General features: G+C 43.3%; 1 protein-coding gene across 5 annotated transcripts in view; it reads left to right on the top strand.

Moving 5' to 3' along the window:
• The window catches only part of SEC31B (SEC31 homolog B, COPII coat complex component), a 387082-nt gene that overhangs the window by 100622 nt on the left and 265609 nt on the right, over positions 1-20851 (top strand). For 4 of the 5 annotated variants that reach the window (XM_073596586.1, XM_073596585.1, XM_073596584.1 and 1 more), the window contains exons 2-3: positions 135-216; positions 17568-17691. In XM_073596586.1, the coding sequence (XP_073452687.1) occupies positions 138-216; positions 17568-17691 (203 nt within the window). In that variant the 5' untranslated portion in view covers positions 135-137. Of the gene's footprint in view, positions 1-134; positions 217-17565; positions 17692-20851 lie in introns of those variants that run through there. The other variant, XM_073596587.1, reaches the window with a different exon arrangement.

Genomic DNA, 20851 nt, shown 5'->3' with positions numbered 1-20851 from the left:
ATTGTATATTACACTTTACCTATTACAGAAGCTCTAATAATCAGTACATTTGTATGTTGTTTCAGTAGTAAGCACAAGTTACACCTTACCCTTTTTTGCCTAATGTCATGCTTCAACTTGTTTATATATTACAGAAAATGAAGCTGAAAGAAATTGAACGGTCTGCAGTCCAAGCATGGAGCCCAGCAAATCAGCACCCAGTTTACTTGGCAGCAGGTAGCGTTTAGCATTTTCCCAAGCTATTTCAGCTTTGTAACAGCATTGTACTATGGCTTTGTTCACCTCATTACAGAAAATACTTGTATGCAAGACCTTTTTTTGTGTTGTAAAGGCATTATTGTATATTCTCATGTGTTGTGTATATTTTACTGTTAAAGCATAAAGCAAAACTTCCCTTTTTAATGGCTTCCCGGTGCACTAGGGCAGCACATGAATTGCACCTGTCGTGCCTTGCATTCCCAAAATAGGGCCAGGTTGGGTTTTGGCTGCAATTTGATGTGTTGACAGCCCATTCTAAATGAATGGGCTACTTTAACACAGCATGTGACATGATGTGTGTTAATGTGTGCTTTATCCACCACACAAGTCTTAACCTGGCGTAAGGTGTCTGGGGGGCTGTTGAGGCCCATTCACAGCCTGCGATTAGAATCTGAGGAGGCTTCACAAGAAAACTGGTATTAATTTTGAAACTAGTGCAAGTATTTGCACAAACCGTCCTAGGAAACCTGCATTGCCTAAGAATTACTTTTTAGACAGATAACGTTAACTTTAATGCAGATTTTCATATTCTTTAACATTAACTTTCAGAGTCAATATAAAGTATTAAATTCTGTTTTATTTAACACTTTGTGCAGACATGAGAAGCTGGGTTATTACTTGTCTGGTGTTCTGCTTTAAATTGTTTGCACAAAGCAAGAACACTTATTTGCTTATATTTTATTACTGCTTGCTTGTATTTCAGGGGGATGCTATAATAATCATGTTTCTATAAATAGGTATTTGTATACTATATCTATATTTTTTTTCAAACATGTTTTGCTTCCAGGATACAACAAATAGGTCTGCAAATTGAATTTGTTTAATCTTTTTAGGTTAATTTTTCTACCAGTGCAATATATAAACAGCGGCTGGTAGACAGGGGTTTTAAACACACTCCTGGCTGCTATATTGTATGTTTTGTAGAGCAGGCAATGCTTTTTCAGGTGGAAGCGATTTAAACAGGTGGGTGAGTTTTTTTTCTGATATGCCTCCTTGTTCCAAATGAATAATACAAAGTATAGAAGACTGTATATTATAGTAATGGCTAGGTAACTTGTATTTTCATAAGGTCAGCAATGAAAGTATCCACAACCACCTAGCACTGAGGGGAATCAGAGTGATTACCCCAAAAACAAGAGTTGCACAAGGAGAACCAACCACGGCATTGGAATTCTTAAAAAATTGACTGTATTGAAAAATATACAAATATCAAAAAACAGCAGACCAAAATGGCCGACACATCCAAGCACCAACAATTAAAATGATTAAAAGAAGTGGACAACATTGTCTCTCACACACACACATACACAGGCAACAGTTACAGGGCCCTGCACACTCACGTTCATGCCAACTGCAGTTCAAACAACTCCTAGTATCAGGGTCGTGTGGCATCCTTAATTGAGAAGCTTGCATTGTTCTGCCATTAAGTGCTGGGATGAAAGTAGTGTTATGCATATCAGTCCCCAGACAATCAACACTAACGAAGTGATTTGTCTAATTTCTCCAAATGTTTGGGCATGCCGGATGATATAGTGATAAGAGTTCTTAGTTTTTCAAGAACTAGCTGGTTACCAAGATGGGACACAGAGCCATAGTAATTACTATGTGGGTTATAGGCCACCTTCAGGTGATGGACACTGGCACACCCTAAACAGGAAGTTGCCTCCCTATATAACCCCTCCCACTATTGGGAGTACCTCAGTTTTTTCGCCAGTGTCTAAGGTGTTGGTCACGAGTAAAGATGCGCTGTGCTGAGCTCCACTGGAGCAATTCTTGCTGGGGCTAGCTATGCAGCCGGATCCATTCAAAGTGTCTTTTCAGGCCGAATTGAATGGTACCTGGGCCTTGCGGCGGAAGAAACGAGGTTTAGCCCGTAACGTTTCTCTTTTTAGAGAGCTGGACCCCGAGATCCAGAGCTTTGGTGTTTTCAGCCAAAGTTTTTACTGGTGGGGTGCTTTACGGGTCCAGGAGTGTGGGTTCCCCGAGAGTCCCCGATTTCCTGAAGGTTTTGTAACGGAGCCCACTGTGAGAGGTGAAGTTTGGGTCTGTTGGTTTTTACCACAGAAAACCCTGCGGCGGGAAAGGTAAGTGGAGGTTTCTAAGGAATATTTACATTTTCTTATGAAATGTCTCCTTTAAAAAAGTAAATGTTGTCATGCCTAAGAGTCACCACTGGGGGTGGGTATAGGGCACGTACCTTGTCATGCTTTCCTCAAAAATCACGCTGTGTCACAGAAGCAGCAGGCTTCCCTCCGGCGAGCAGCTCAGACCTCCGGTAAGATTGGGGGGGATTTTCTTCCACGAAACACCCCCCCACTTGGACAAAGCTCTCCCCCTCTTCCTGGATAGGGGGAAGCCAAAAACAATCTGCGATGCCGCTCCATTTTTTCACCGCCCCTGCACGGCGGCTTGTTACAGGTCTCCTCCTCACCATCCCCCCCACACACACACGCACGCGCCGATCAGATTGGAGGCCTGTGTTTGTGTGGGAAAACCCACTTTTGAAAAGAGAGAGGGCCGCGATGTGATGGAAGTGGCAGGGTTTAGCCGGCGTTGGCATCCTGCAACGTCCAGCGCGGGAGTATGTTTAAAAGCTCCATTTTTGCTGGCTGCAGATATCGGAGGGACACAAGAGCAAAAAGGGGCATGTAAGAGGTTAGTGACACAGGCATTCCCTTGGCACATTTACTAATAGCATCAGGCTGAGCGTTAATAGCAGCGGCAGTGGCTGGACTATTGCTCAAGCAGTGGATGCGACACACACACACACCCTAAAGAGTTAACTACAATTACATTTATTGCTTAAAAGAGCAAAATACAAAAATTCACAGCAAGCCAAAAATCCCGCTTATCCCCTGTATATAGGACAAAAAGGAATTATAAACAAATTCCCTAGTGTTCTATACTTCCCTACATCAAATAAGAACAGATGACCTTATATGAATATATAACTCCCACTAGGGACACTGCTAGGGACACTAGTCACACTGTTCCAAGATGGCACAATCCACACTATTCTGATGCACCCATATTGCTTATTGGTATCACCGGTCAGTCAGTCAATGGGGCTGTGTAAAAACACAAGTTTATTGGTCACAATAAAAGTTTATCCAAGGCATGGTAAAAAGACTCCCTCGCAGACAGGTGTATTGATTCTCTAATATTAATTGGTTCCTGTTGCTCTCGTCCTGATGTTAAAGTGCAATAGCGGAGACAGAGATATATATCCACATACCAGAAAGGTAGTATGAGTCCCTAGACACTGCAACTCCAGGTGATGCTATTTCAAAGCCACAGATATATTCACAGGTATATTTAATGTAACCACATGTTAGGTTTCCCACAGCATGCAGGTAAACTCCCATAGACAATTGATATAATGATACGATTGATATAATGATACGATTTTTCAATCTGTAGTGGTTACTCGTGGATCCAGCTGGTAACGCAGAGATCTACACTAATCTTGTGTAGAGATCAATCTGTCAATGTATGTGCAATGCATACAATTCCTCAGCAAGTGGTTCCTCACCTGTGAATTTTCTGTAGGTTTCCAGTTTGTGCAATGTTTCAATGCTATCAAAGCAAGCTGATGATAGACCAACAGACACTTTGATCATTGTCCAGGGAATCTGGTATGCAGGATAGATCTCAAATGAAGCATTCAGATTAGTTGTTTCAGGTAATGCATCATTTGCTGTCAAAACAATATCCCCAAGGGGGATAGTGTGGATTGTGCATCATTCCATCTTGGAACAGTGTGACTACTATCTGTGCTTCACGGAAACGCACTGGTCCGTTTAGGAATCACATGCTGGTCATTCGTATATAGGTGGCTTGGGGGATCTTTACAGGTATTATAGGGGGTGCTTTTTATCTAGGGGAGGGAGGGGCCTGTGGACTGCTGTACTTTCCTATTTTTCCCCCTAGTGGGAGATGGTTATATATTCATATAAGATTATCTGTTCTTATTTGATGTAGGGAAGTATAGAACACTAGGAAATTTGTTTATAATTCCTTTTTGTACTATATACAGGGGATGAGCAGGGTTTTTGGCTTGCTGTGAATTATTGTATTTTGCTCTTTTAAGCAATAAACTTAATTGTAGTTAACTCTTAAGGGTGTGTATATATCTCTTCATTTTTTATTTTTCTACTTTTGACATAGTGTTGTTATTGATTACACCCCCCGATATATAATCGGTGAGTACTACTAGTATACGAACTTAGGCGGGAATACCATTTTTCTCTATCTTTGTATGGATCACCCAGATAAGCATTTTTTCCCTCCTAAAACATTTTTCATACTTTATCCTATGGAGGAAAAAATTCACTAAAAGTGGGGTATACCAGCAATTGACGCTGCTATATCCTCTGTGCATAAAAGTTTGACTTGTCCGGCAGACAATGCTCAAATGCTTAGTGATCCAACGGATAAAAAGTCGGAATTCCTATTGAAGAACACTTTTTTTCTCTGGCAGGGTTGAGTGTTTCAGCCTGCGCTGACAGTAATTGGTCAATCCTTGAGAGACCAGTTTAAACAGGTGCTCAAGGTTATCCTGTTCAGCAGGCCCAGGATCTGGCAAGCTACTAGCAGCTTTATGTTTACAATAGTTGCTATGAGGGATTCTATTCTTCCGGCCTTTCGCTAAGCGCCATGCAAGAAGCTCCTGGCTAGTCTTCCTTTTTGCAGTGAACTGACTGGGGATGTTTTGGGTAATACATCCAAAGACTTTCTAGTGGATAAAGTACCCCTTTGCCATTTAAGAAAAGGAGTAAACGTATTTCATTTTAACAAGCTCCTTCTCCAGTGCCAGGGGCATCAGCTTCCAGGCAGTCATGGCGGCCTCCGCCGCCGAGTTCAAGAGGTAATCCTCAGGGTCAACCCCAGGGACAAAAGAAGTCTTGGGGGGGAACCTACAAAATACTAAAGCCTCCTTATGAGGTGGCGCCCCCCGGTCGCTTGAGTAGGGGGAATACTTCTGCAGCTCTCAAGGGTCTGGCAGGAAGAGTGTCGAGACAGATGGGGGACTTCCTCAATAGCTCCAGGGTACAAACTGGAGTTCCAAGAGTTCCCGTCTCCTCGTTTTCCCAGATCAAACGTTCCTAAGGATCCAGAGAAAAAAGTCTTTCTTTCAAGCATTGGACCATCTTTTGGCAAAAAGTAATCGTGGTGGTCCCCATGTAAGAGCAGGGGTTGGGGGGTTTTGTTCAAACCTTTTTTCACGGTGCCAAAACCGAATGGACATTTTGGATCTCAAAATCTAAATCAGTTCCTGAATATCCGCTCTTTTTTCGCATGGAGTCAATCCAATCAGTTGTCTCCATCCTACAAGGAGAAGAACTTCTGGCGTCAATCGACATCAAGGATTCATACCTCCATGTGCCTATTTCCCCACACACCAGTAATATCTACTTTTCAAGGTAGAAAAATCTTCATTTTCAGTTTGTAGCTCTGCTTTTTGGTCTAGCTACTGCACCTTGAGTGTTTTACAAAGGTTCTGGCCCCTCCTCTAGCCAGATTAAGGGCCCAAGGTATAACGATTCTAGTTTACCTAGGCGATCTGCTCTTGATAGACCAGTCGGTAGCCCACTTAGACCAAAGTATGGTCACCACATTCAACTACCTGGAATACCTAGGTTGGATTCTCAACCTAGAGAAATCTTCCTTAAAACCATGAAGAAGGATAAAATACTTGGGCCTGATCATAGATACACCCAGAAAAGGGTATTCTTGCCCCAGGCAAAGATCAGCGCCATAAAGGAACTGATTCAGGTGGTTGAAGCAAGATGAATCCTTGTATTCAGCTTTGCATGAGGTTGTTGGGAAAGATGGTGGCTTCATTCGAGGCCATTCCTTATGCTCAGTTTCATTTGAGACTGCTGCAAAACAGTATCCTATCAGCTTGGAACAAGAAGGTTCAGGCTCTAGATTTCCCAATGTGACTCCAAAGGTGCGCGGAAGCCTCAGTTTATGGTTAATAACCAAAAATCTGCTAAGGGGAAAATCCTTCCTACAGTTACCTGGGAAGTGGTAACAACTTATGCCAACCTTTTTTGGGTTGGGGAGCAGCCCTGGAATAGGCAACTGTCCAAGAGAAGTGGTCCAGATCAGAAATGACCTTGCCCATTAACATTCTAGACATTCGGGCAGAGCTCTTGGTCCTGAGGGCCTGAACGTTCAGTTTACGGAATTGTCCTGTCAGGATCCAATCCGACAATGCCACAGCAATGGCCTATATCAATCACCAAGGGGGCACAAGAAGTTGTGCGGCCCAGAGAAAGGTGAATCATATCCTATCTTGGGCAGAAAACAATGTACTTTGCCTATCTGCAGTCTTCATTCTAGGAATAGAAAATTGGCAGGCGGACTAATTGAGTCGCCAGCAGTTGTTCCCGGGAGAATGGCTCCTTCATCCTGATATCTTCCTGTCAATATGTCAAAGATGGGGGATCCCAGACGTAGATCTGTTTTGTTTCCAGGTTCAACAAAGAAATCGACAACTTTGTGTCAAGAACAAAGGATCCGCTAGCATGTAGAACAGATGCCTTGCTGTTCCCGTGAAATCAGTTCTCGCTGATTTATGCATTCCCTCCTATTCTGCCTGCGTCCACGGCTTCTTCGCAGGATCAAGTGGGAAGGGAAGTCAGTGATTCTTGTGGCCCAGGAGATCTTGGTATGCAGAGGTCTTAAGGAGGTCCCATGTACCCTACCACCACGTCCAGACCTTCTCTCGCATGGTCCGGTATTCTATCCTACCTTACAAACACTAAATTTAACGGTTTGGCTATTGAGACCCACATTCTGAAGATACGTGGACTGTCAAGTTCTGTGGTATCTACCTTGGTTAATGCAAGGCCTCCAGAATCACATATTCTAGAGTCTGGAAGGCATATGTCTCCTGGGATGAATCCAGGGGTTGGCACCCCAGGAGTTATGTCATGGGTAGAATCCTTGACTTTCTGCAGATGGGGTTAGAAATGAAGCTGGCCTTGAGTACTTTCAAAGGCCAGGTCTCGGCCTTATCGGTATTGTTTCAACGTCCACTTGCTTTGCATTGTTTGGTTGCTAGTTTTTTTTAGGGGGTAACGCGGCTTAATCCCCTGGTTAGGTCACCCCTGAACCCTTGAGACTTGAATTTAGTTCTGTCAGCGTTACAAAAACAGCCTTTTTGAGCCGATACAACATATTCCCTTGGTCCTTTTGACAAGGAAACTAGTTTTTCTGGTAACCATATCCTCTGCAAGAAGGGTATCAGAGTTGGCTGCTCTTTCTTGTAAAGAGCCATATTTATTATTCACAAGGATAAGGTAGTATTTGCGTCCTCATCCTAACTTTCTACCAAAGGTAGTGTCGGGTTTTTATCTAAACCAGGATGTTGTTCTACCTTTTTTTTCCAGAACCGTGTTCTATGGAAGAAAAATCACCACTACATTCTCTTGATGTGGTGAGAGCAGTCAAGGTCTACTTAAAGGCGACTGCTCAAATTCGAAAAACGGATGTTTTGTTTGTGTTGCCTGAAGGTCCTGAAAGAGGACAGGCAGCATCGAAATCTACTATTTCTAAATGGATTTGACAAGTAATCATTCTAGCTTATGGTTTAAGGAGGTAGATTCCACCCTCTCAAATGAAAGCGCACTCCTCCAGGGCTGTTAGTGCTTCAGGGGCAGTGCATCACCAAGCCTCCATGGCTCAAATCTGCAAGGCCGCAACTTGGTCTTCAGTCTATACATTTACCAGATTCTATCAGCTGGAAGTAAAAAGACATGAGGATGTTGCCTTTGGGCGCAGCGTGCTGCAGGCAGCAGTATAAGTATAAGTCCTCTGATCTCAAGTTGCCTTACTTCTGTTGTGTCTTCCTCCCCTCAGTTGGTATTGCTCTGGGACATCCCACATAGTAATTACTATGGCTCTGTGTCCCGTGATGTACGATTAAGAAAATAGGATTTTTATAACAGCTTACCTGTAAAATCCTTTTCTTTAAAGTACATCACGGGACACAAAGGTCCCTCCCCTCTTTCTGGTATACACATGTATTGCTTTGCTACAAAAACTGAGGTACTCCCAGTAGTGGGAGGGGTTATATAGGGAGGCAACTTCCCATTTAGGATGTGCCAGTGTCCATCACCTGAAGGTGGCTTATAACCCACATAGTAATTACTATGGCTCTGTGTCCCGTGATGTACAAAGAAAAGGAATTTACAGGTAAGCTGTTATAAAAATCCTATTATGTTAGCATGATTCCAGCAAAGGTACAGGCTGGAGTCCAACCACAAGGCTGAACCAGGCTCTGGGAAATATTGTTAACAGCATGTCATTACATATGTTGTAGAAGATGAAATTCTAACCCCTTCCATACCGGGCCTATTCTGGCACTCCTCTCCTATTTGTAAATATAATTTTTTTGCTAGAAAATTACTCAGAACCCCCAAACAATATATACCGTATGTATGTTTGTTTGGTTTTTTTTTTTTGTTTCTTTTGGTTTTTTTAGCAGAGACCCTAGGGAATAAAATGGTGATCTTTGCAACTTTTTATGTCACACAGTATTGTGCAGCAATTTTTCAAACACTTTTTTTTTGAGGGGAAAAAAAGTAAAAAAAAACCTAAACACTACAGTTAGCCTGACTTCTTTTTTTTTTTTTTGTATCATGTGAAAGATGATGTTATGCCAAGTAGATAGATACCGAACATGTCACGCTTTAAGATTGCGCACACTGGTGGAATGGCGCCAAACATCCCTTGGAAAAGGAATAGGGCATGACAGGTCCTCTTTATGGAGAGATGTGGGGTCTATAAGTCTCACATCTCTCCTCTCCTCTCCTCTTCTCCCTTCCGGCTGGAAAGCCTGAGATAGTGTATTTTTTTTTTAAATCTTAGGGTCTCCAGTCGAATATAAGGCAGTGTTTACAATTGCCGGGGCCGGTCGTGACGTCATAACATCAAGCCTGGCCTCCGAGAGTCATGAAGATGATTGGGGACCATCTGGTCCTCAGGCAGCTCTATGCTAAACTTCCCCTGCCGCCGCCTGTAAAAACAATCAAGCGGCTGAACATCCGCTCTGATTGTTTTTACATGACAGGGAATTGCCAGCAGACAAAAAATATATCTGAGTGATGCTTGCAGCTGTAAGCATCATTCAGATTTATCCACTTAAACTCCAGAACATCATATGACGTCCATCTAAGGAGAAGTGGTTAACCTCAATTTGAAAAACCTAAACAAGGTGTTAAGGTACAGGCAATTTTGGGGTCTCTGCTAGAGACCTCCTTCCCAAGAGTACCTTCATGACAATCCTAGTTATCAAGAATACCTGTGTTTTCCTATGCACCATAAACACATTCAGTTTTTGTGCTTCACAATAGAAGAATCAAAAGACACACATACTTTCAATTCCAGGCTCTCCCTCCGCACTAAGGATTCAGGAACTAAGCATCATCCCTTGCTTGGACAACTTCTACTGTATGCACCATCTACAGAGAAGGTGAAGCGAATCCTGAAAATGACTAATAACCTATTTCAATTGCTGGTTTGGAATTCAAGCTGGGATTCCTTCAATCCAGGGAAAGAATCCCTAGTATGGTGGACTATGGAGGAACACTTGACACAATAGTCAACTATGGTGATACCCAGTCTGAGCACAAATCGCTACAGATGTCAGGGACTGGAAGGCACACCTGGGGCCTCCCCATCTTTCTCTCGAACACGAGATGACTTGCCCATCTCTGTATAGTGAGCTGCAGCTCACTGTAGGAATTCGGCAATACCGAAGCATGCACTGGCCAATGAAGGCGGCGGGTGATCAAGACCCAGAAGCCAGCCAGCGGGGAGCTCCAGGACTCTGCATCGCTGGATCCCAGGTGAGTATAGTTCCGCTTTATTTATGCTATATGAATTAGAATGTGAATTTAACAAAAACGTTCTCCTGCAAATGTGCAGTTGGTGTTGAGACAAACCTTTTACCACTGACGGGTTCTTAAAATAATCAGCTTTTATTTATTCAAAATCCTTATCCCAAAAGATTTTGAAAACTTTAACTGCTTGTGTAACTGGCTTCAATGTGTTGATGTATCTACATCTGCTATTACATCCAACACTTCCGTCCCCCAGACTGACCATGCTTCTGTCCATAGGTGCTCCTGTGCTCCTTCATCCAGAGTGGGGGACACTCTAATACAGGAGGTATGCTACTAGCCAGATCAGGTGAAAACAGAGTGGAGAAAAAGCCAAAAAAATTGATTCTTGATTCATGATTCTGATGATCTGCAATATATTCCATTTTTGGTTTTGGATTTAATACTGCTTTAAATAGAAAATTGTGTTAGGTGGTTCAGGGAACATCATTGCCATCAAATCTTGAAAAGGTGGTCCCTCTGTAAAATTGGCAGTTATTTGTGTTTCCTCCATCCGGAGGTTACATGTTGCCTATGGCAGGGTCTTTTTAAACTAGGTGAGCCACATTTCACAATTGCTGCCTAGGAGTGAGGGAGTACATTTGGGGAGGTGTGGTTTCTCTCAGCCGTTTTTTGTTCTGGCCACAAGACGACTCCTTGGTACTGGCAAGAGAAGACCTGCTCCCGCCTCTATTTGGAGCCTGGTGAGGGACGTGGATGGCAGTGCGGCATTTACTTGTTCGACCGGGGGCTCTCGGTGCTTTGTTGTGGAGGAGGAGCATTCCTTCCCTTGGCCAGAGCTGACGCCGCCTGACCGAAAGATCCCAGGCACCATTTCAGGTAGAGGTCATCACGGGGCAACCGTGACACTGCTTTTCAGTCTCATTAGGCGCAGAGAGAAGGGAGTGAGCTAGTGCAATGTCTTGGCACTGCACCATGGGCTTGTTGAGCGTCCGAAGGACTGGAGCACACGGGGGGCCAAAACTGAGCCTTCATCCCACATAAAGACTCTGGGAGAAACAGGCACCAGTGGGACACAGGTAGGCAGCCAGGAGCTGCCTTATTCACTGTGTATTTTTGGTGGTGGTTGGTTATGGGCTGGTCACCTGGAAAACCCAGGTGGTTGGTCCCTAGCAGACCAAAGCACCTGTAGACTGACTTGGGCTGAGCTTCCCCACTCTTTTTGACTTTTTCATGCTATAGACATATAGCGCTGGTAGATTTACAATCTACCGCAGATTAGGTAAATTTAGTAAATTGGGTGTTAGGAAGGTTAAAAGTTTGCCTCTGTTCCAGCTTGGCTGATGTTGTGTGTGCTTCCGTGCTGACCGGAGGGTGTCGCTGTTACCACTAGTCAGTGTTGGAAAGGCAACGTGTCGAAGTGTATAGATGTTCCTCTGTCTCGGAGACAAGCTCGGTGGAGGTGGTCCTCCGAGTTGCATTCTGGGAAGGGGGTATTTATGGGACAGACGCCATGTTTTAGGGTCGTTCTACAGCCACCTGCTGGCCCTCCTGGCCAACAGGTATGTGTTAAGGAGCTACCTCGTGGTCCTCCGATCAGGAGGCCCACAATGCTGCGGTGCAGGGGTGGGTCCAGAGGCTTGTCTGGAGCCTATCACCGCGGCCGAGGAATGGTCCTAAGCTGTCGGTCCTGTGTGACGAAGCTGGACAGCCGAGGAGATCCCAGGGGAGGACCAGTCTTGGAGAGATCTTGCAGCGTGCTGGTCTATAGAGGTGCCAGGTGACTCGGTTGCAGCACGTATCCAAAAGAAGCGATTATACAGCATAGTGTCGCTGGTTCGGCTTAAAGGTTCAGGCACTGTGACTGACTGTTCACTGCAGAAGATCTGATGCATCCTGTGGCAGAGGATCGTGCAGATTTACCCTCCAAGTAAGTCTGTGGCAGAGACTTTAGATCGTGCTGCGTGCTGGCTGCTAGACCGGTGAGAGAGGCCTATCCAGACAAGCAAAGAGTGTGTCCCACGAGGGGAGTGCATTCCATCCAATTATCTGAAATCTATCGGGACATTTGTTGCTAAGATATTAGAAGAAGATATTTGAGTTTCTCCTGAAAGTTTCCTTTTCCACCTCTTTCCTGGATGAGATGACTTCTATGTTTCAGACAATTCTGTAACCTTATTTCTGAAGTGCAGGCCTCTTGTAAACCAGTCAGCCAGTTTGTGCCAGTGCCTTCTTCCCCAGTTTGGTTGATTCCGATCCTGCAGAAACAACAGAGGGGATTAAGATGTTGGCCCAAGAGATAGTGACCAAAACGATCTGGAGGTTGGTATAAACGGCTTAATCTCAGTATTTGCTGAGGATACAAAGTTGCTTAGAGAAATAACTTCTATGCAGGATGTAGAAAAAAGACCTAAACAAATTAATGGGGTAGGCAACTACATGGCAAAGTAACGCATCTAGGTGCTGAAAATGTGAATGCAATTTTACTCGCTGGGGGAGAACCTCTGGGGGAATCTAGGATTCAAAAGGATCTGGGGGTCCTAGTAGATGACAGGCTCAGCAATGGCATGCAAAGCCAAGCTGCTGCAAGCAAAGCCAGCAGTATATTGGGTTGCATTAAAAAGGGGATTCACTCCAGAGACAAAACGATAATTCTCCCACTCTACAAGACTCTGGTCCGGCCGCACCTGGAGTATGCCGTCCAGAGAAGGGCAACAAAACTAATTTAAGGGACTGGAGGATCTCTGCTATGGGGAAAGACTACAAATATTGAACTTATTCTTTCTTGAGAGGAGACGCTTGAGAGGGGATATGATGTTGATGTATAAATACCGTACTGGTGACCCTAGCATAGGGTACAAAACTTTTCAGTGAAAGGGAATTAAAAAAAAAAACACACGGCCATTCACTAAAATTAGAAGAGAAGCGGTTTAACCTTAAACTGCATAGAGGGTTCTTTACTGTCAGAGCAGTAAGGATGTGGAATTCTCATCCACAAACAGTGGTATCAGCGAGGAGCACTGATAATTTAAAAAAACTGTTAGATGGGTACCTTAATGACCACAACATACAGGGATATACGATGTACTATTAGCATAAAAGCACAAACGGGTTGGACTGGATGGACTTGTCTTATTTCAACCTCACCAACTATGTAAGATGCTGCAGCTTCTGATTCTGAGCTGGATGACGTGTGTGATTCTGGTAAAGGGTTCAAGTTCTTTTTAGAGGAAGTTAATGGCCTTTTGAGTGCCTTTTATAGGCAATTAGGCGCTAGGCATTTAGGAAGGAGGTCAACTTTCTAGACACAACCAAATGTGCCTGGGATACCAGAAAAAAAAACAACATCTTCCCTGTTCACCAAGTAATGTCTGATATCCTAAAGGAATGGTCAGAACCTAAGAAAAGGCCCTTTTCCAACAACCTGAACAGGTTTCCTTTTAATGATGATCCAGGGGCAGTATAGAAAAAGTTCTCCAAGTTAGATGCTCCCCTATTAAACATCTCCACATGGTCTCACCTTGCCTTTGAGCCATCTTAGAGATGGTATGGATAAGAGAGGTGACATTCTCCTGAAAAGAGCCTGGAATGCTAGCATAGCTAACCTAAAGCCAGCTATACCCACCGCTTGTGTAAGACCCCTTTCACACTGGGGCGATTTGCAGGCGCTATTGCGCTAAAAATAGCGCCTGCAAACCGACCCGAAACAGCTGCTGCTGTGTCTCCAGTGTGAAAGCCCAGAGGGCCTGGAATTAACATGGATTGTTTTGAGGATTTGCATCATTTAATTTACAGCACATGCCCACAACTGAAGATTTTTTTTCTTTTTCTATTGTTATTTTCTATTGTTATTTGTTATTTATTTTTTATTGTGAAGCAAACAAAAAATAGGACAAAATAACAGATGAAGTCAATGTGCATAACTATTCACCCCCCTAAAGTCAGTACTTTGTAGAGCCACCTTTTGCGGCTATCACGGCTCCAAGTCGCTTTGGATAAGTCTCTATGAGCTTGCCACATCTTACCACTGGGATTTTTGACCATTCCTCCTTGCAAAACTGCTCCAGCTCCTTCAAGTTGGATGGTTTGTGCTTGTTAACAGCAATCTTTGTCTGACCACAGATTTTCTATTGGATTGAGGTCTGGTCTTTGACTAGGCCATTCCAACACATTAACATGTTTCCCCTTAAACCACTCAAGTGTTGCTTTAGCAGTGTGTTTGGGGTCATTGTCCTGCTGGAAGGTGAACCTCCGTTCTAGCCTCAAATCACACACAGTGGTACAAGTTTTGCTCAAGAATATCCCTGTATTTAGCACCATCCATCTTTCCCTCAACTCTGACCAGTTTCCCAGTCCCGACTGCTGGAAAACCTCCCCATAGCATGATGCTGCCACCACCGTGTTTCACTGTGGGAATGTTGTTCTTTGGGTGATGTGATGCGTTGGGTTTGCGACAGACATAGCATTTTCTTTGATGGCCAAAAAGTTAAATTTTAGTCTCATCAGACCAGAGCACCTTCCTCCATACATTTTGGGAGTCTCCCACATGCCTTTTCGCAAACTCACAATGTACCATTTTGGTTTTTGCTGAAAGTGTAATGGCTTTCTTCTGGCCACTCTGCCATAAAGCCTAATGGGGCGTACACGCGGTCAGACTTTTCGGCTACAAAAGTCCGACAGCCTGTCCGACAAACTTTCGTTGGACTTTTGGCGGATTTGCGGCGGACTTTCTAATGAACGGACTTGCCTACATACGATCACACAAGTCCGACGGATTCGTACGTGATGACGTACACCGGACTAAAATAAGGAAGTTGATAGCCAGTAGCCAATAGCTGCCCTAGCGTGGGTTTTTGTCCGTCAGACTAGCATACAGACGAGCGGATTTCTGGGTCCGGCAGAGTTACGACGTAAAGATTTGAAGCAAGTTCCAAATCTAAAGTCCGTCAGATTTCTGACTGGAAAAGTCGCTGAAAGTCCGGGGAAGCCCACACAAGATCGGATTGTCCACCGGATTTGGTCCGTCGGACTTTTCTAGCCGAAAAGTTCGACCGTGTGTACGCCCCATTACTCTCTGGAGCGTACGACTTGGTGTTGTCCTACGTACAGATACTGCAGTCTCTGCTGTGGAACTCTGCAGCTGCTCCAGGGTTACTCTGTGCTGCCTCTCTGATTAATGGCCTCCTTGCCCGGTCCATGAGTTTTGGTGTGCGGCCGTCTCTTGGCAGCTTTGCTGTTGTGCCATGTTCTTTCCATTTGGTTATGATAGATATGATGGTGCTCTTGGGGATCATCAAAGATTTGGATATTTTTTTATAACCTAACCCTGACTTGTACTTCTCAACAGCATTGTCCATTACTTGTTTGGAGAGTTCCTTGGTCTTCATGGCAGTGTTTGGTTAGTTTGGTTAGTGGTGCTTCTTGCTTAGGTGTTGCAGCCTCTGGGGCCTTTCAAAAAGGTGTGTATGTGTAATGAGAGATCATGTGACACTTAGATTGCACACAGGTGGACATCATTTCAATAACCTGACTTCTGAAGGTAATTGGTTGCACCAGAGCTTTTCATGGGCTAACAAAGGGGGTGAATACATCATTTTATGTATAAAATGACGAAGCGATCACTTGTAAACAAACCGGCGTCACATCATGACGCCAGTTCCTCCCTCCCCTCTGTGTACCGATCGGTACAGTCGAGGGGGAGAGATGGCAGCAGCGCTGTGGGCTGGATGTTTAGTGCCCACAGCGCTGCTAAATGGCAATACTCTGCAACACTGTGCAATACTCTGCAACACTGCAAAACTCTGCCAATACTCTGCCAATGCTTGCCAATACTCGCTAATACTCTGCCAATACTTGCCAATACTGTAATAAATTTTAACAGAAACAAAAAATTTTTTTTTTTTATCGAATTTTCAGTCTTTTTTGATTTATAGCTCAAAAAATAAAAAAACCCAGCAGAGATCAAATGCCACCAAAAGAAAGCTCTATTTGTGTGAAAAATAGGACAAAAATTTCATATGGGTACAATGTAGTATGACTGACTGAGTAATTGTCATTCAAAGTGTGAGAGCACCGAAAGCTGAAAATTGGTCTGGTTAGGAAGGGGGTTTAAGTGCCCAGTTGTCAAGTGGTTAAACACACTATGTTAATTTCTCTCCACTGCTTGGATGTTGTCATGGATGGCAAGGGTATATCTGGCAGCCGCAGGTTCTGTTCACTAAACTGTGTTACTTTTTGTCCTACCTAAAGGCATCTTGGCGCAGGTGGATCAGACAACTTATTTCCAGGGCCTATGCCCCTAAAGAAATGGTCCCTCTTTCCTATCAGAGCTCATTCCATTTCCAGCATCAAACATCTGTATTGCAGGTTTACAGGGCTGCTGCCTGGTCCTCTATTCACATGCTCTATGGCACAGGTGTCAAACTGGCGGCCCTCCAGCTGCTGCTCCAGCTGTCCCATGAGTCCCATGAGTCATTGCACGGCTGATAGTTACAAGCATTACTCCCACAGGCAGAGTCATGATGGGCCTTGTAGTTTCACAACAGCTGGAGGGCCGCCAGTTTGACACCCCTGCTATGGGTTTTACCAAGTGAATATTCAGGCCTCGGCTGATTGGAGCTTCAGCTGCAAGATGCTATAAGCTGTCATTTGATTGTTTTCGGGTTCTTTAACCCTTGTTTTTTTGCAGGCCTGTTGGCATTTCTGTTTGCCATCTTGTTGGCCACCCTTCAGTTTGTTGCTTTGAGATGTCCCTTAGTCTATGAATACAAGCCCTGTGTCCTTTACTGTACAATTAAGATAATGGGAATTATACTAGTTTGTAAATTCCTTATTTTCGAGTACAGTACAGGACACAGGGACTTCCCTTTGTCATCTGTGGTCACACAAAGCTCTTGGGGTTATAATGAGCTTGCACAAGGAGCGGTCCTAGCCTAGTTTTTTTATTTTTTGACAGTGTCCAATCTTCTGAAGATAGCCTGCATGTAACCAATGCAAGCCCTGTGTTCTGTACTTTACTCTGAGATAAGAAATGCACTGGTAAGTCAATATTCCATTTTTTATTTCTTTATGGCCGCGGAGGCTTGCAACTTGATGTAGTGGGTGGTGCTAGGATCTATTTTGGAAATTAATTGCAAATTACTGTTGCCAGGTTTGGCTGTGATAATAATGAGGGTGCAGACTAGGTGATAAGAGGGTCATGGATGGACCAGCAAGGTCAGAGGTGGGTGTGTTTTGTATATTAGATCAGAGTTGCTGGCCACACCTTGCTGATAATATTGTATGTGCACACAGATTTTGCAGCCTATAAAACATGGACATTCTGGAATAAGTAAAGGGGTTTTTCTCTTGAAATGTGAATTTTAGTGGTTAGAATTTTTATGTTTTAATAACTCTATTTAATGTATTGTCAGCTGCCACATTAGAATATTGTATGTTTTTTTTTTTCTCTCCTAGGTACATCTGCACAGCAGCTAGATGCTTCATTCAACACCAATGCGGTTCTAGAGATCTTTGAGGTAGACTTTGGAGATCCTTTTCCTGACCTGAAACGAAAAGGTGTCTACCTGGCATCCAGCAGGTATGAGGTATAAATTCTAGCAGCTTTTTCCTAGTGAAAGCTTTCTGTATCAGATTAAAGGTTTTTGGATGTTTTGTAATAGTGAACAGACCTCATACAATTGAAGCTATAAGTCATGAACACACAATGTGTTGGGAATTTTCTTGGTTGCTGCATAGACTCAGTCATGTTAAAAATGAATTGCACCCCACAGAAACTGGTGACATTTTCAAGTAATATAAACAGTCAAACATTAGATACATTCAAACTGTGCCTACAGATAAAGGTGATATACTTGAATTAAAAACATAAGAAAAATTTGCTATTTTAATAATTTACCAAAAATATCAATGGCTGTAAAAGTAAGTATTCCCTTGGCTTCATAAGCTTGTATTTCCCCCATTTAGTAAAAATTACTTATTGTAAGTGTTTTCCACAATTGTCCACCAGTTTTTAATATCAAATTTATGATCCCTACTCCCTGTAAAATTTCTTGGTTTGCAACCTTGCATGAACTGCCTCTTTCATATTCTCCCCCCCCCCCCCCCGCCCCCACAATATTTCAATGGGGTTCAAGAGCTTTGACTAGGCCATTTTATAACCCTCCATTGAGCCATTTCTTTGTGGATTTTGCATCTCGATTACCGGGTGAAGTTATTAGTTTAATTGGAGAGCAGGTGCATTGGAGGGCAGGGTCTTTTAGACTCCTGTTTCTTAAAAGGGAACCTGTCACTTTTTTCCCGTATGTAATGGGGGGGGGTGTATTAACAACAAGAAAACATATTTTTTTTTTTTTTTTAGGTGTTTCTGTCTTTTATTCATCAGTTCACAGCACATTGTTCCGAAAGGCTTGTCCTTTGCTTATTTTCACTATAATCTATTTGGTCAGCACATTTACCATGCAGGTTAAATGTGCAATCTTTTTGATACCTGCAGATCCAGGGTTTAAATTTTGGGCTTAAGCTCTTGGGCTTAATTTGCTGGGTCAACCAGTCCTCCACAAATAAGTTAAAACAAATACTGTAGCTGTTGACTTAATATTAGGGCACTTACCTGTCCTGGAATCCAGCGATGTCAGCACCCCAGCTGATGTTTCCATCTGCTCCCAGGTGCTGCCCCGCCGTCACTGCCTGTATGGAAAACCAGCAGTGAAGCAGCCGGTTCCCTACTGTGCATACGCGAAACACGCTGCAGCCAGGTCTCCCGGAAGTGGGGACGGGTTTCAAAAACGGGTACCCATTCCCCCCTCCTCTCCAAAAGGTGGCAAATGTGGCACTGGAGGGGAGGGGGTAAGGAAGCAGATAAGCAGAGCTTCCACTTTTGGGTGGAATGATTGGTTCAAAAGAATTTGACAGTCATTTTAACCACTTCAGCCCCGGAAGATTTGGCTGCTCAATGACCAGAGCACATTTTACAGTTTGGCACTTTGCAGCTTTAACTGGTAATTGCGCGGTCATGCATAGCTGTACCCAAACGGAATTTGTGTCCTTTATTCCAACAAATAGAGCTTTCTTTTGATGGTATTTGATTGCCTCTGCGATTTTTATTTTTTGCGATATAAATGGAAAAAGACTAAAAATTAAAAAAAAAAATTATATTTTCTACTTTTTGTTATAAAAAAATCCAATAAACTCAATTTTAGTCATACATTCAGGCCATAATGTATTCAGCCACATGTCTTTAGTAAAAAAAAAATTCAACAAGCATATATTTATTGGTTTGCACAAAAGTTATAGCGTCTACAAACTAGGGTACGTTTTCTGGAATTTAAGCAGCTTTTAGTTTGACTGCCTATTTTATTTTTTTGAGGTGCTAAAATGGCAAGGCAGTACAACCCCCCCCCCCCTTCAAAATGACCCAATTTTGGAAAGTAGACACCCCAAGGAAATTGCTGAGAGGCATGTTGAGCCCATTGAATATTTTATTTTTTTGTCACAAGTGATTGAAAATAAATTACACAAAGTTGTCACTAAATGATATATTGTTCAAATATGGCATGATTGCACCCCAAAATACATTCTGCTGCTTCTTCTGAGTATGGGGATACTACATGTGTGGGACTTTTTGGCAGTCTAACCGCGTACAGGACCCCAAAATCCAATCACCGCCTTCAAGCTTTCTAAGGGTGTAAATTTTTTATTTCATTCCTCGCTGCCTATCACAGTTTCGGAGGCCATGAAATGCCCAGACAGCACAACACCCCCCCCCCCCCAATGACCCCATTTTGGAAGAGACACCCCAAGCTATTTGCTGAGGGGCATATTGAGTATTTTGCAGCTCTTGCTTTTTGTCACAAAGTTTTGAAAATTACAAAAAAAAAAAAAAATTACATTTTAATTTTCTCTCTTCATTTTCAAAAACAAATGAGAGCTGCAAAATGCTCACCATGCCTCTTACCAAATACCTTGGGGTGTCTACTTTTCAAAATGGGGTCATTTGGGGGGGGGGGGGGGTGCTATCTTGACATTCCATGGCCTCCGAAACTGTGATGGATAGCGTGGAGTGAAATCACCATTTTACGCCCTTAGAAAGCCTGAAGGCTGTGATTGGTTTTCGGGGTCCTGTACACGGCTAGGCTCCCAAAAAGTCTCACACGTGGTATCCCTGTACTCAGGAGAAGCAGCAGAATGTATTTTGTGGTGAAATTCCACATATGCCCATGGCATGTTTGAGCAATATATCATCAAAAAAAAGTTTGTCATTTTCCCGAAACTTGTGGCAAAATATAAAATATTCCATGGACTCAACATGCCTATCAGCAAATAGGCTTGGGGTGTCTACTTTTCAAAAAGGGGTCATTTTTTTTGGGGGAGGGGAGTTGGACTGTCCTGGCATTTACTGCATTTACTGCACAACATTGGATGCTTATGCCACACATCACCCACTCTTCTAACCACTAGGGATGGGCCGAACACTCCCCTGTTCTAATTTTAAAGGCTTATATGCAAGTTATTGTCGTAAAAAGTGTTTGGGGATCTGGGTCCTGCCCCAGGGGACATGTATCAGTGCAAAAAAAATGTTTAAAAAATGCAGTTTTTTCGGGAGAAGTGATTTTAATAAAGCTTAAAGTGAAACAATAAAAGTGAAATATTCCTTTAAATTTCATACCTGGGGGGTGTCTATAGTATGCCTGTAAAGTGGCGCTTTTTTCCTGTGTTTAGAATAGTCTGACAGCAAGGGA

Source organism: Aquarana catesbeiana, linkage group LG08, assembly GCF_042186555.1.
Source record: "Aquarana catesbeiana isolate 2022-GZ linkage group LG08, ASM4218655v1, whole genome shotgun sequence".
NCBI lineage: Eukaryota > Metazoa > Chordata > Amphibia > Anura > Ranidae > Aquarana > Aquarana catesbeiana.
Note: the sequence above shows the minus strand (reverse complement) of the source record. Positions and strands in the feature narration are given on the sequence as shown.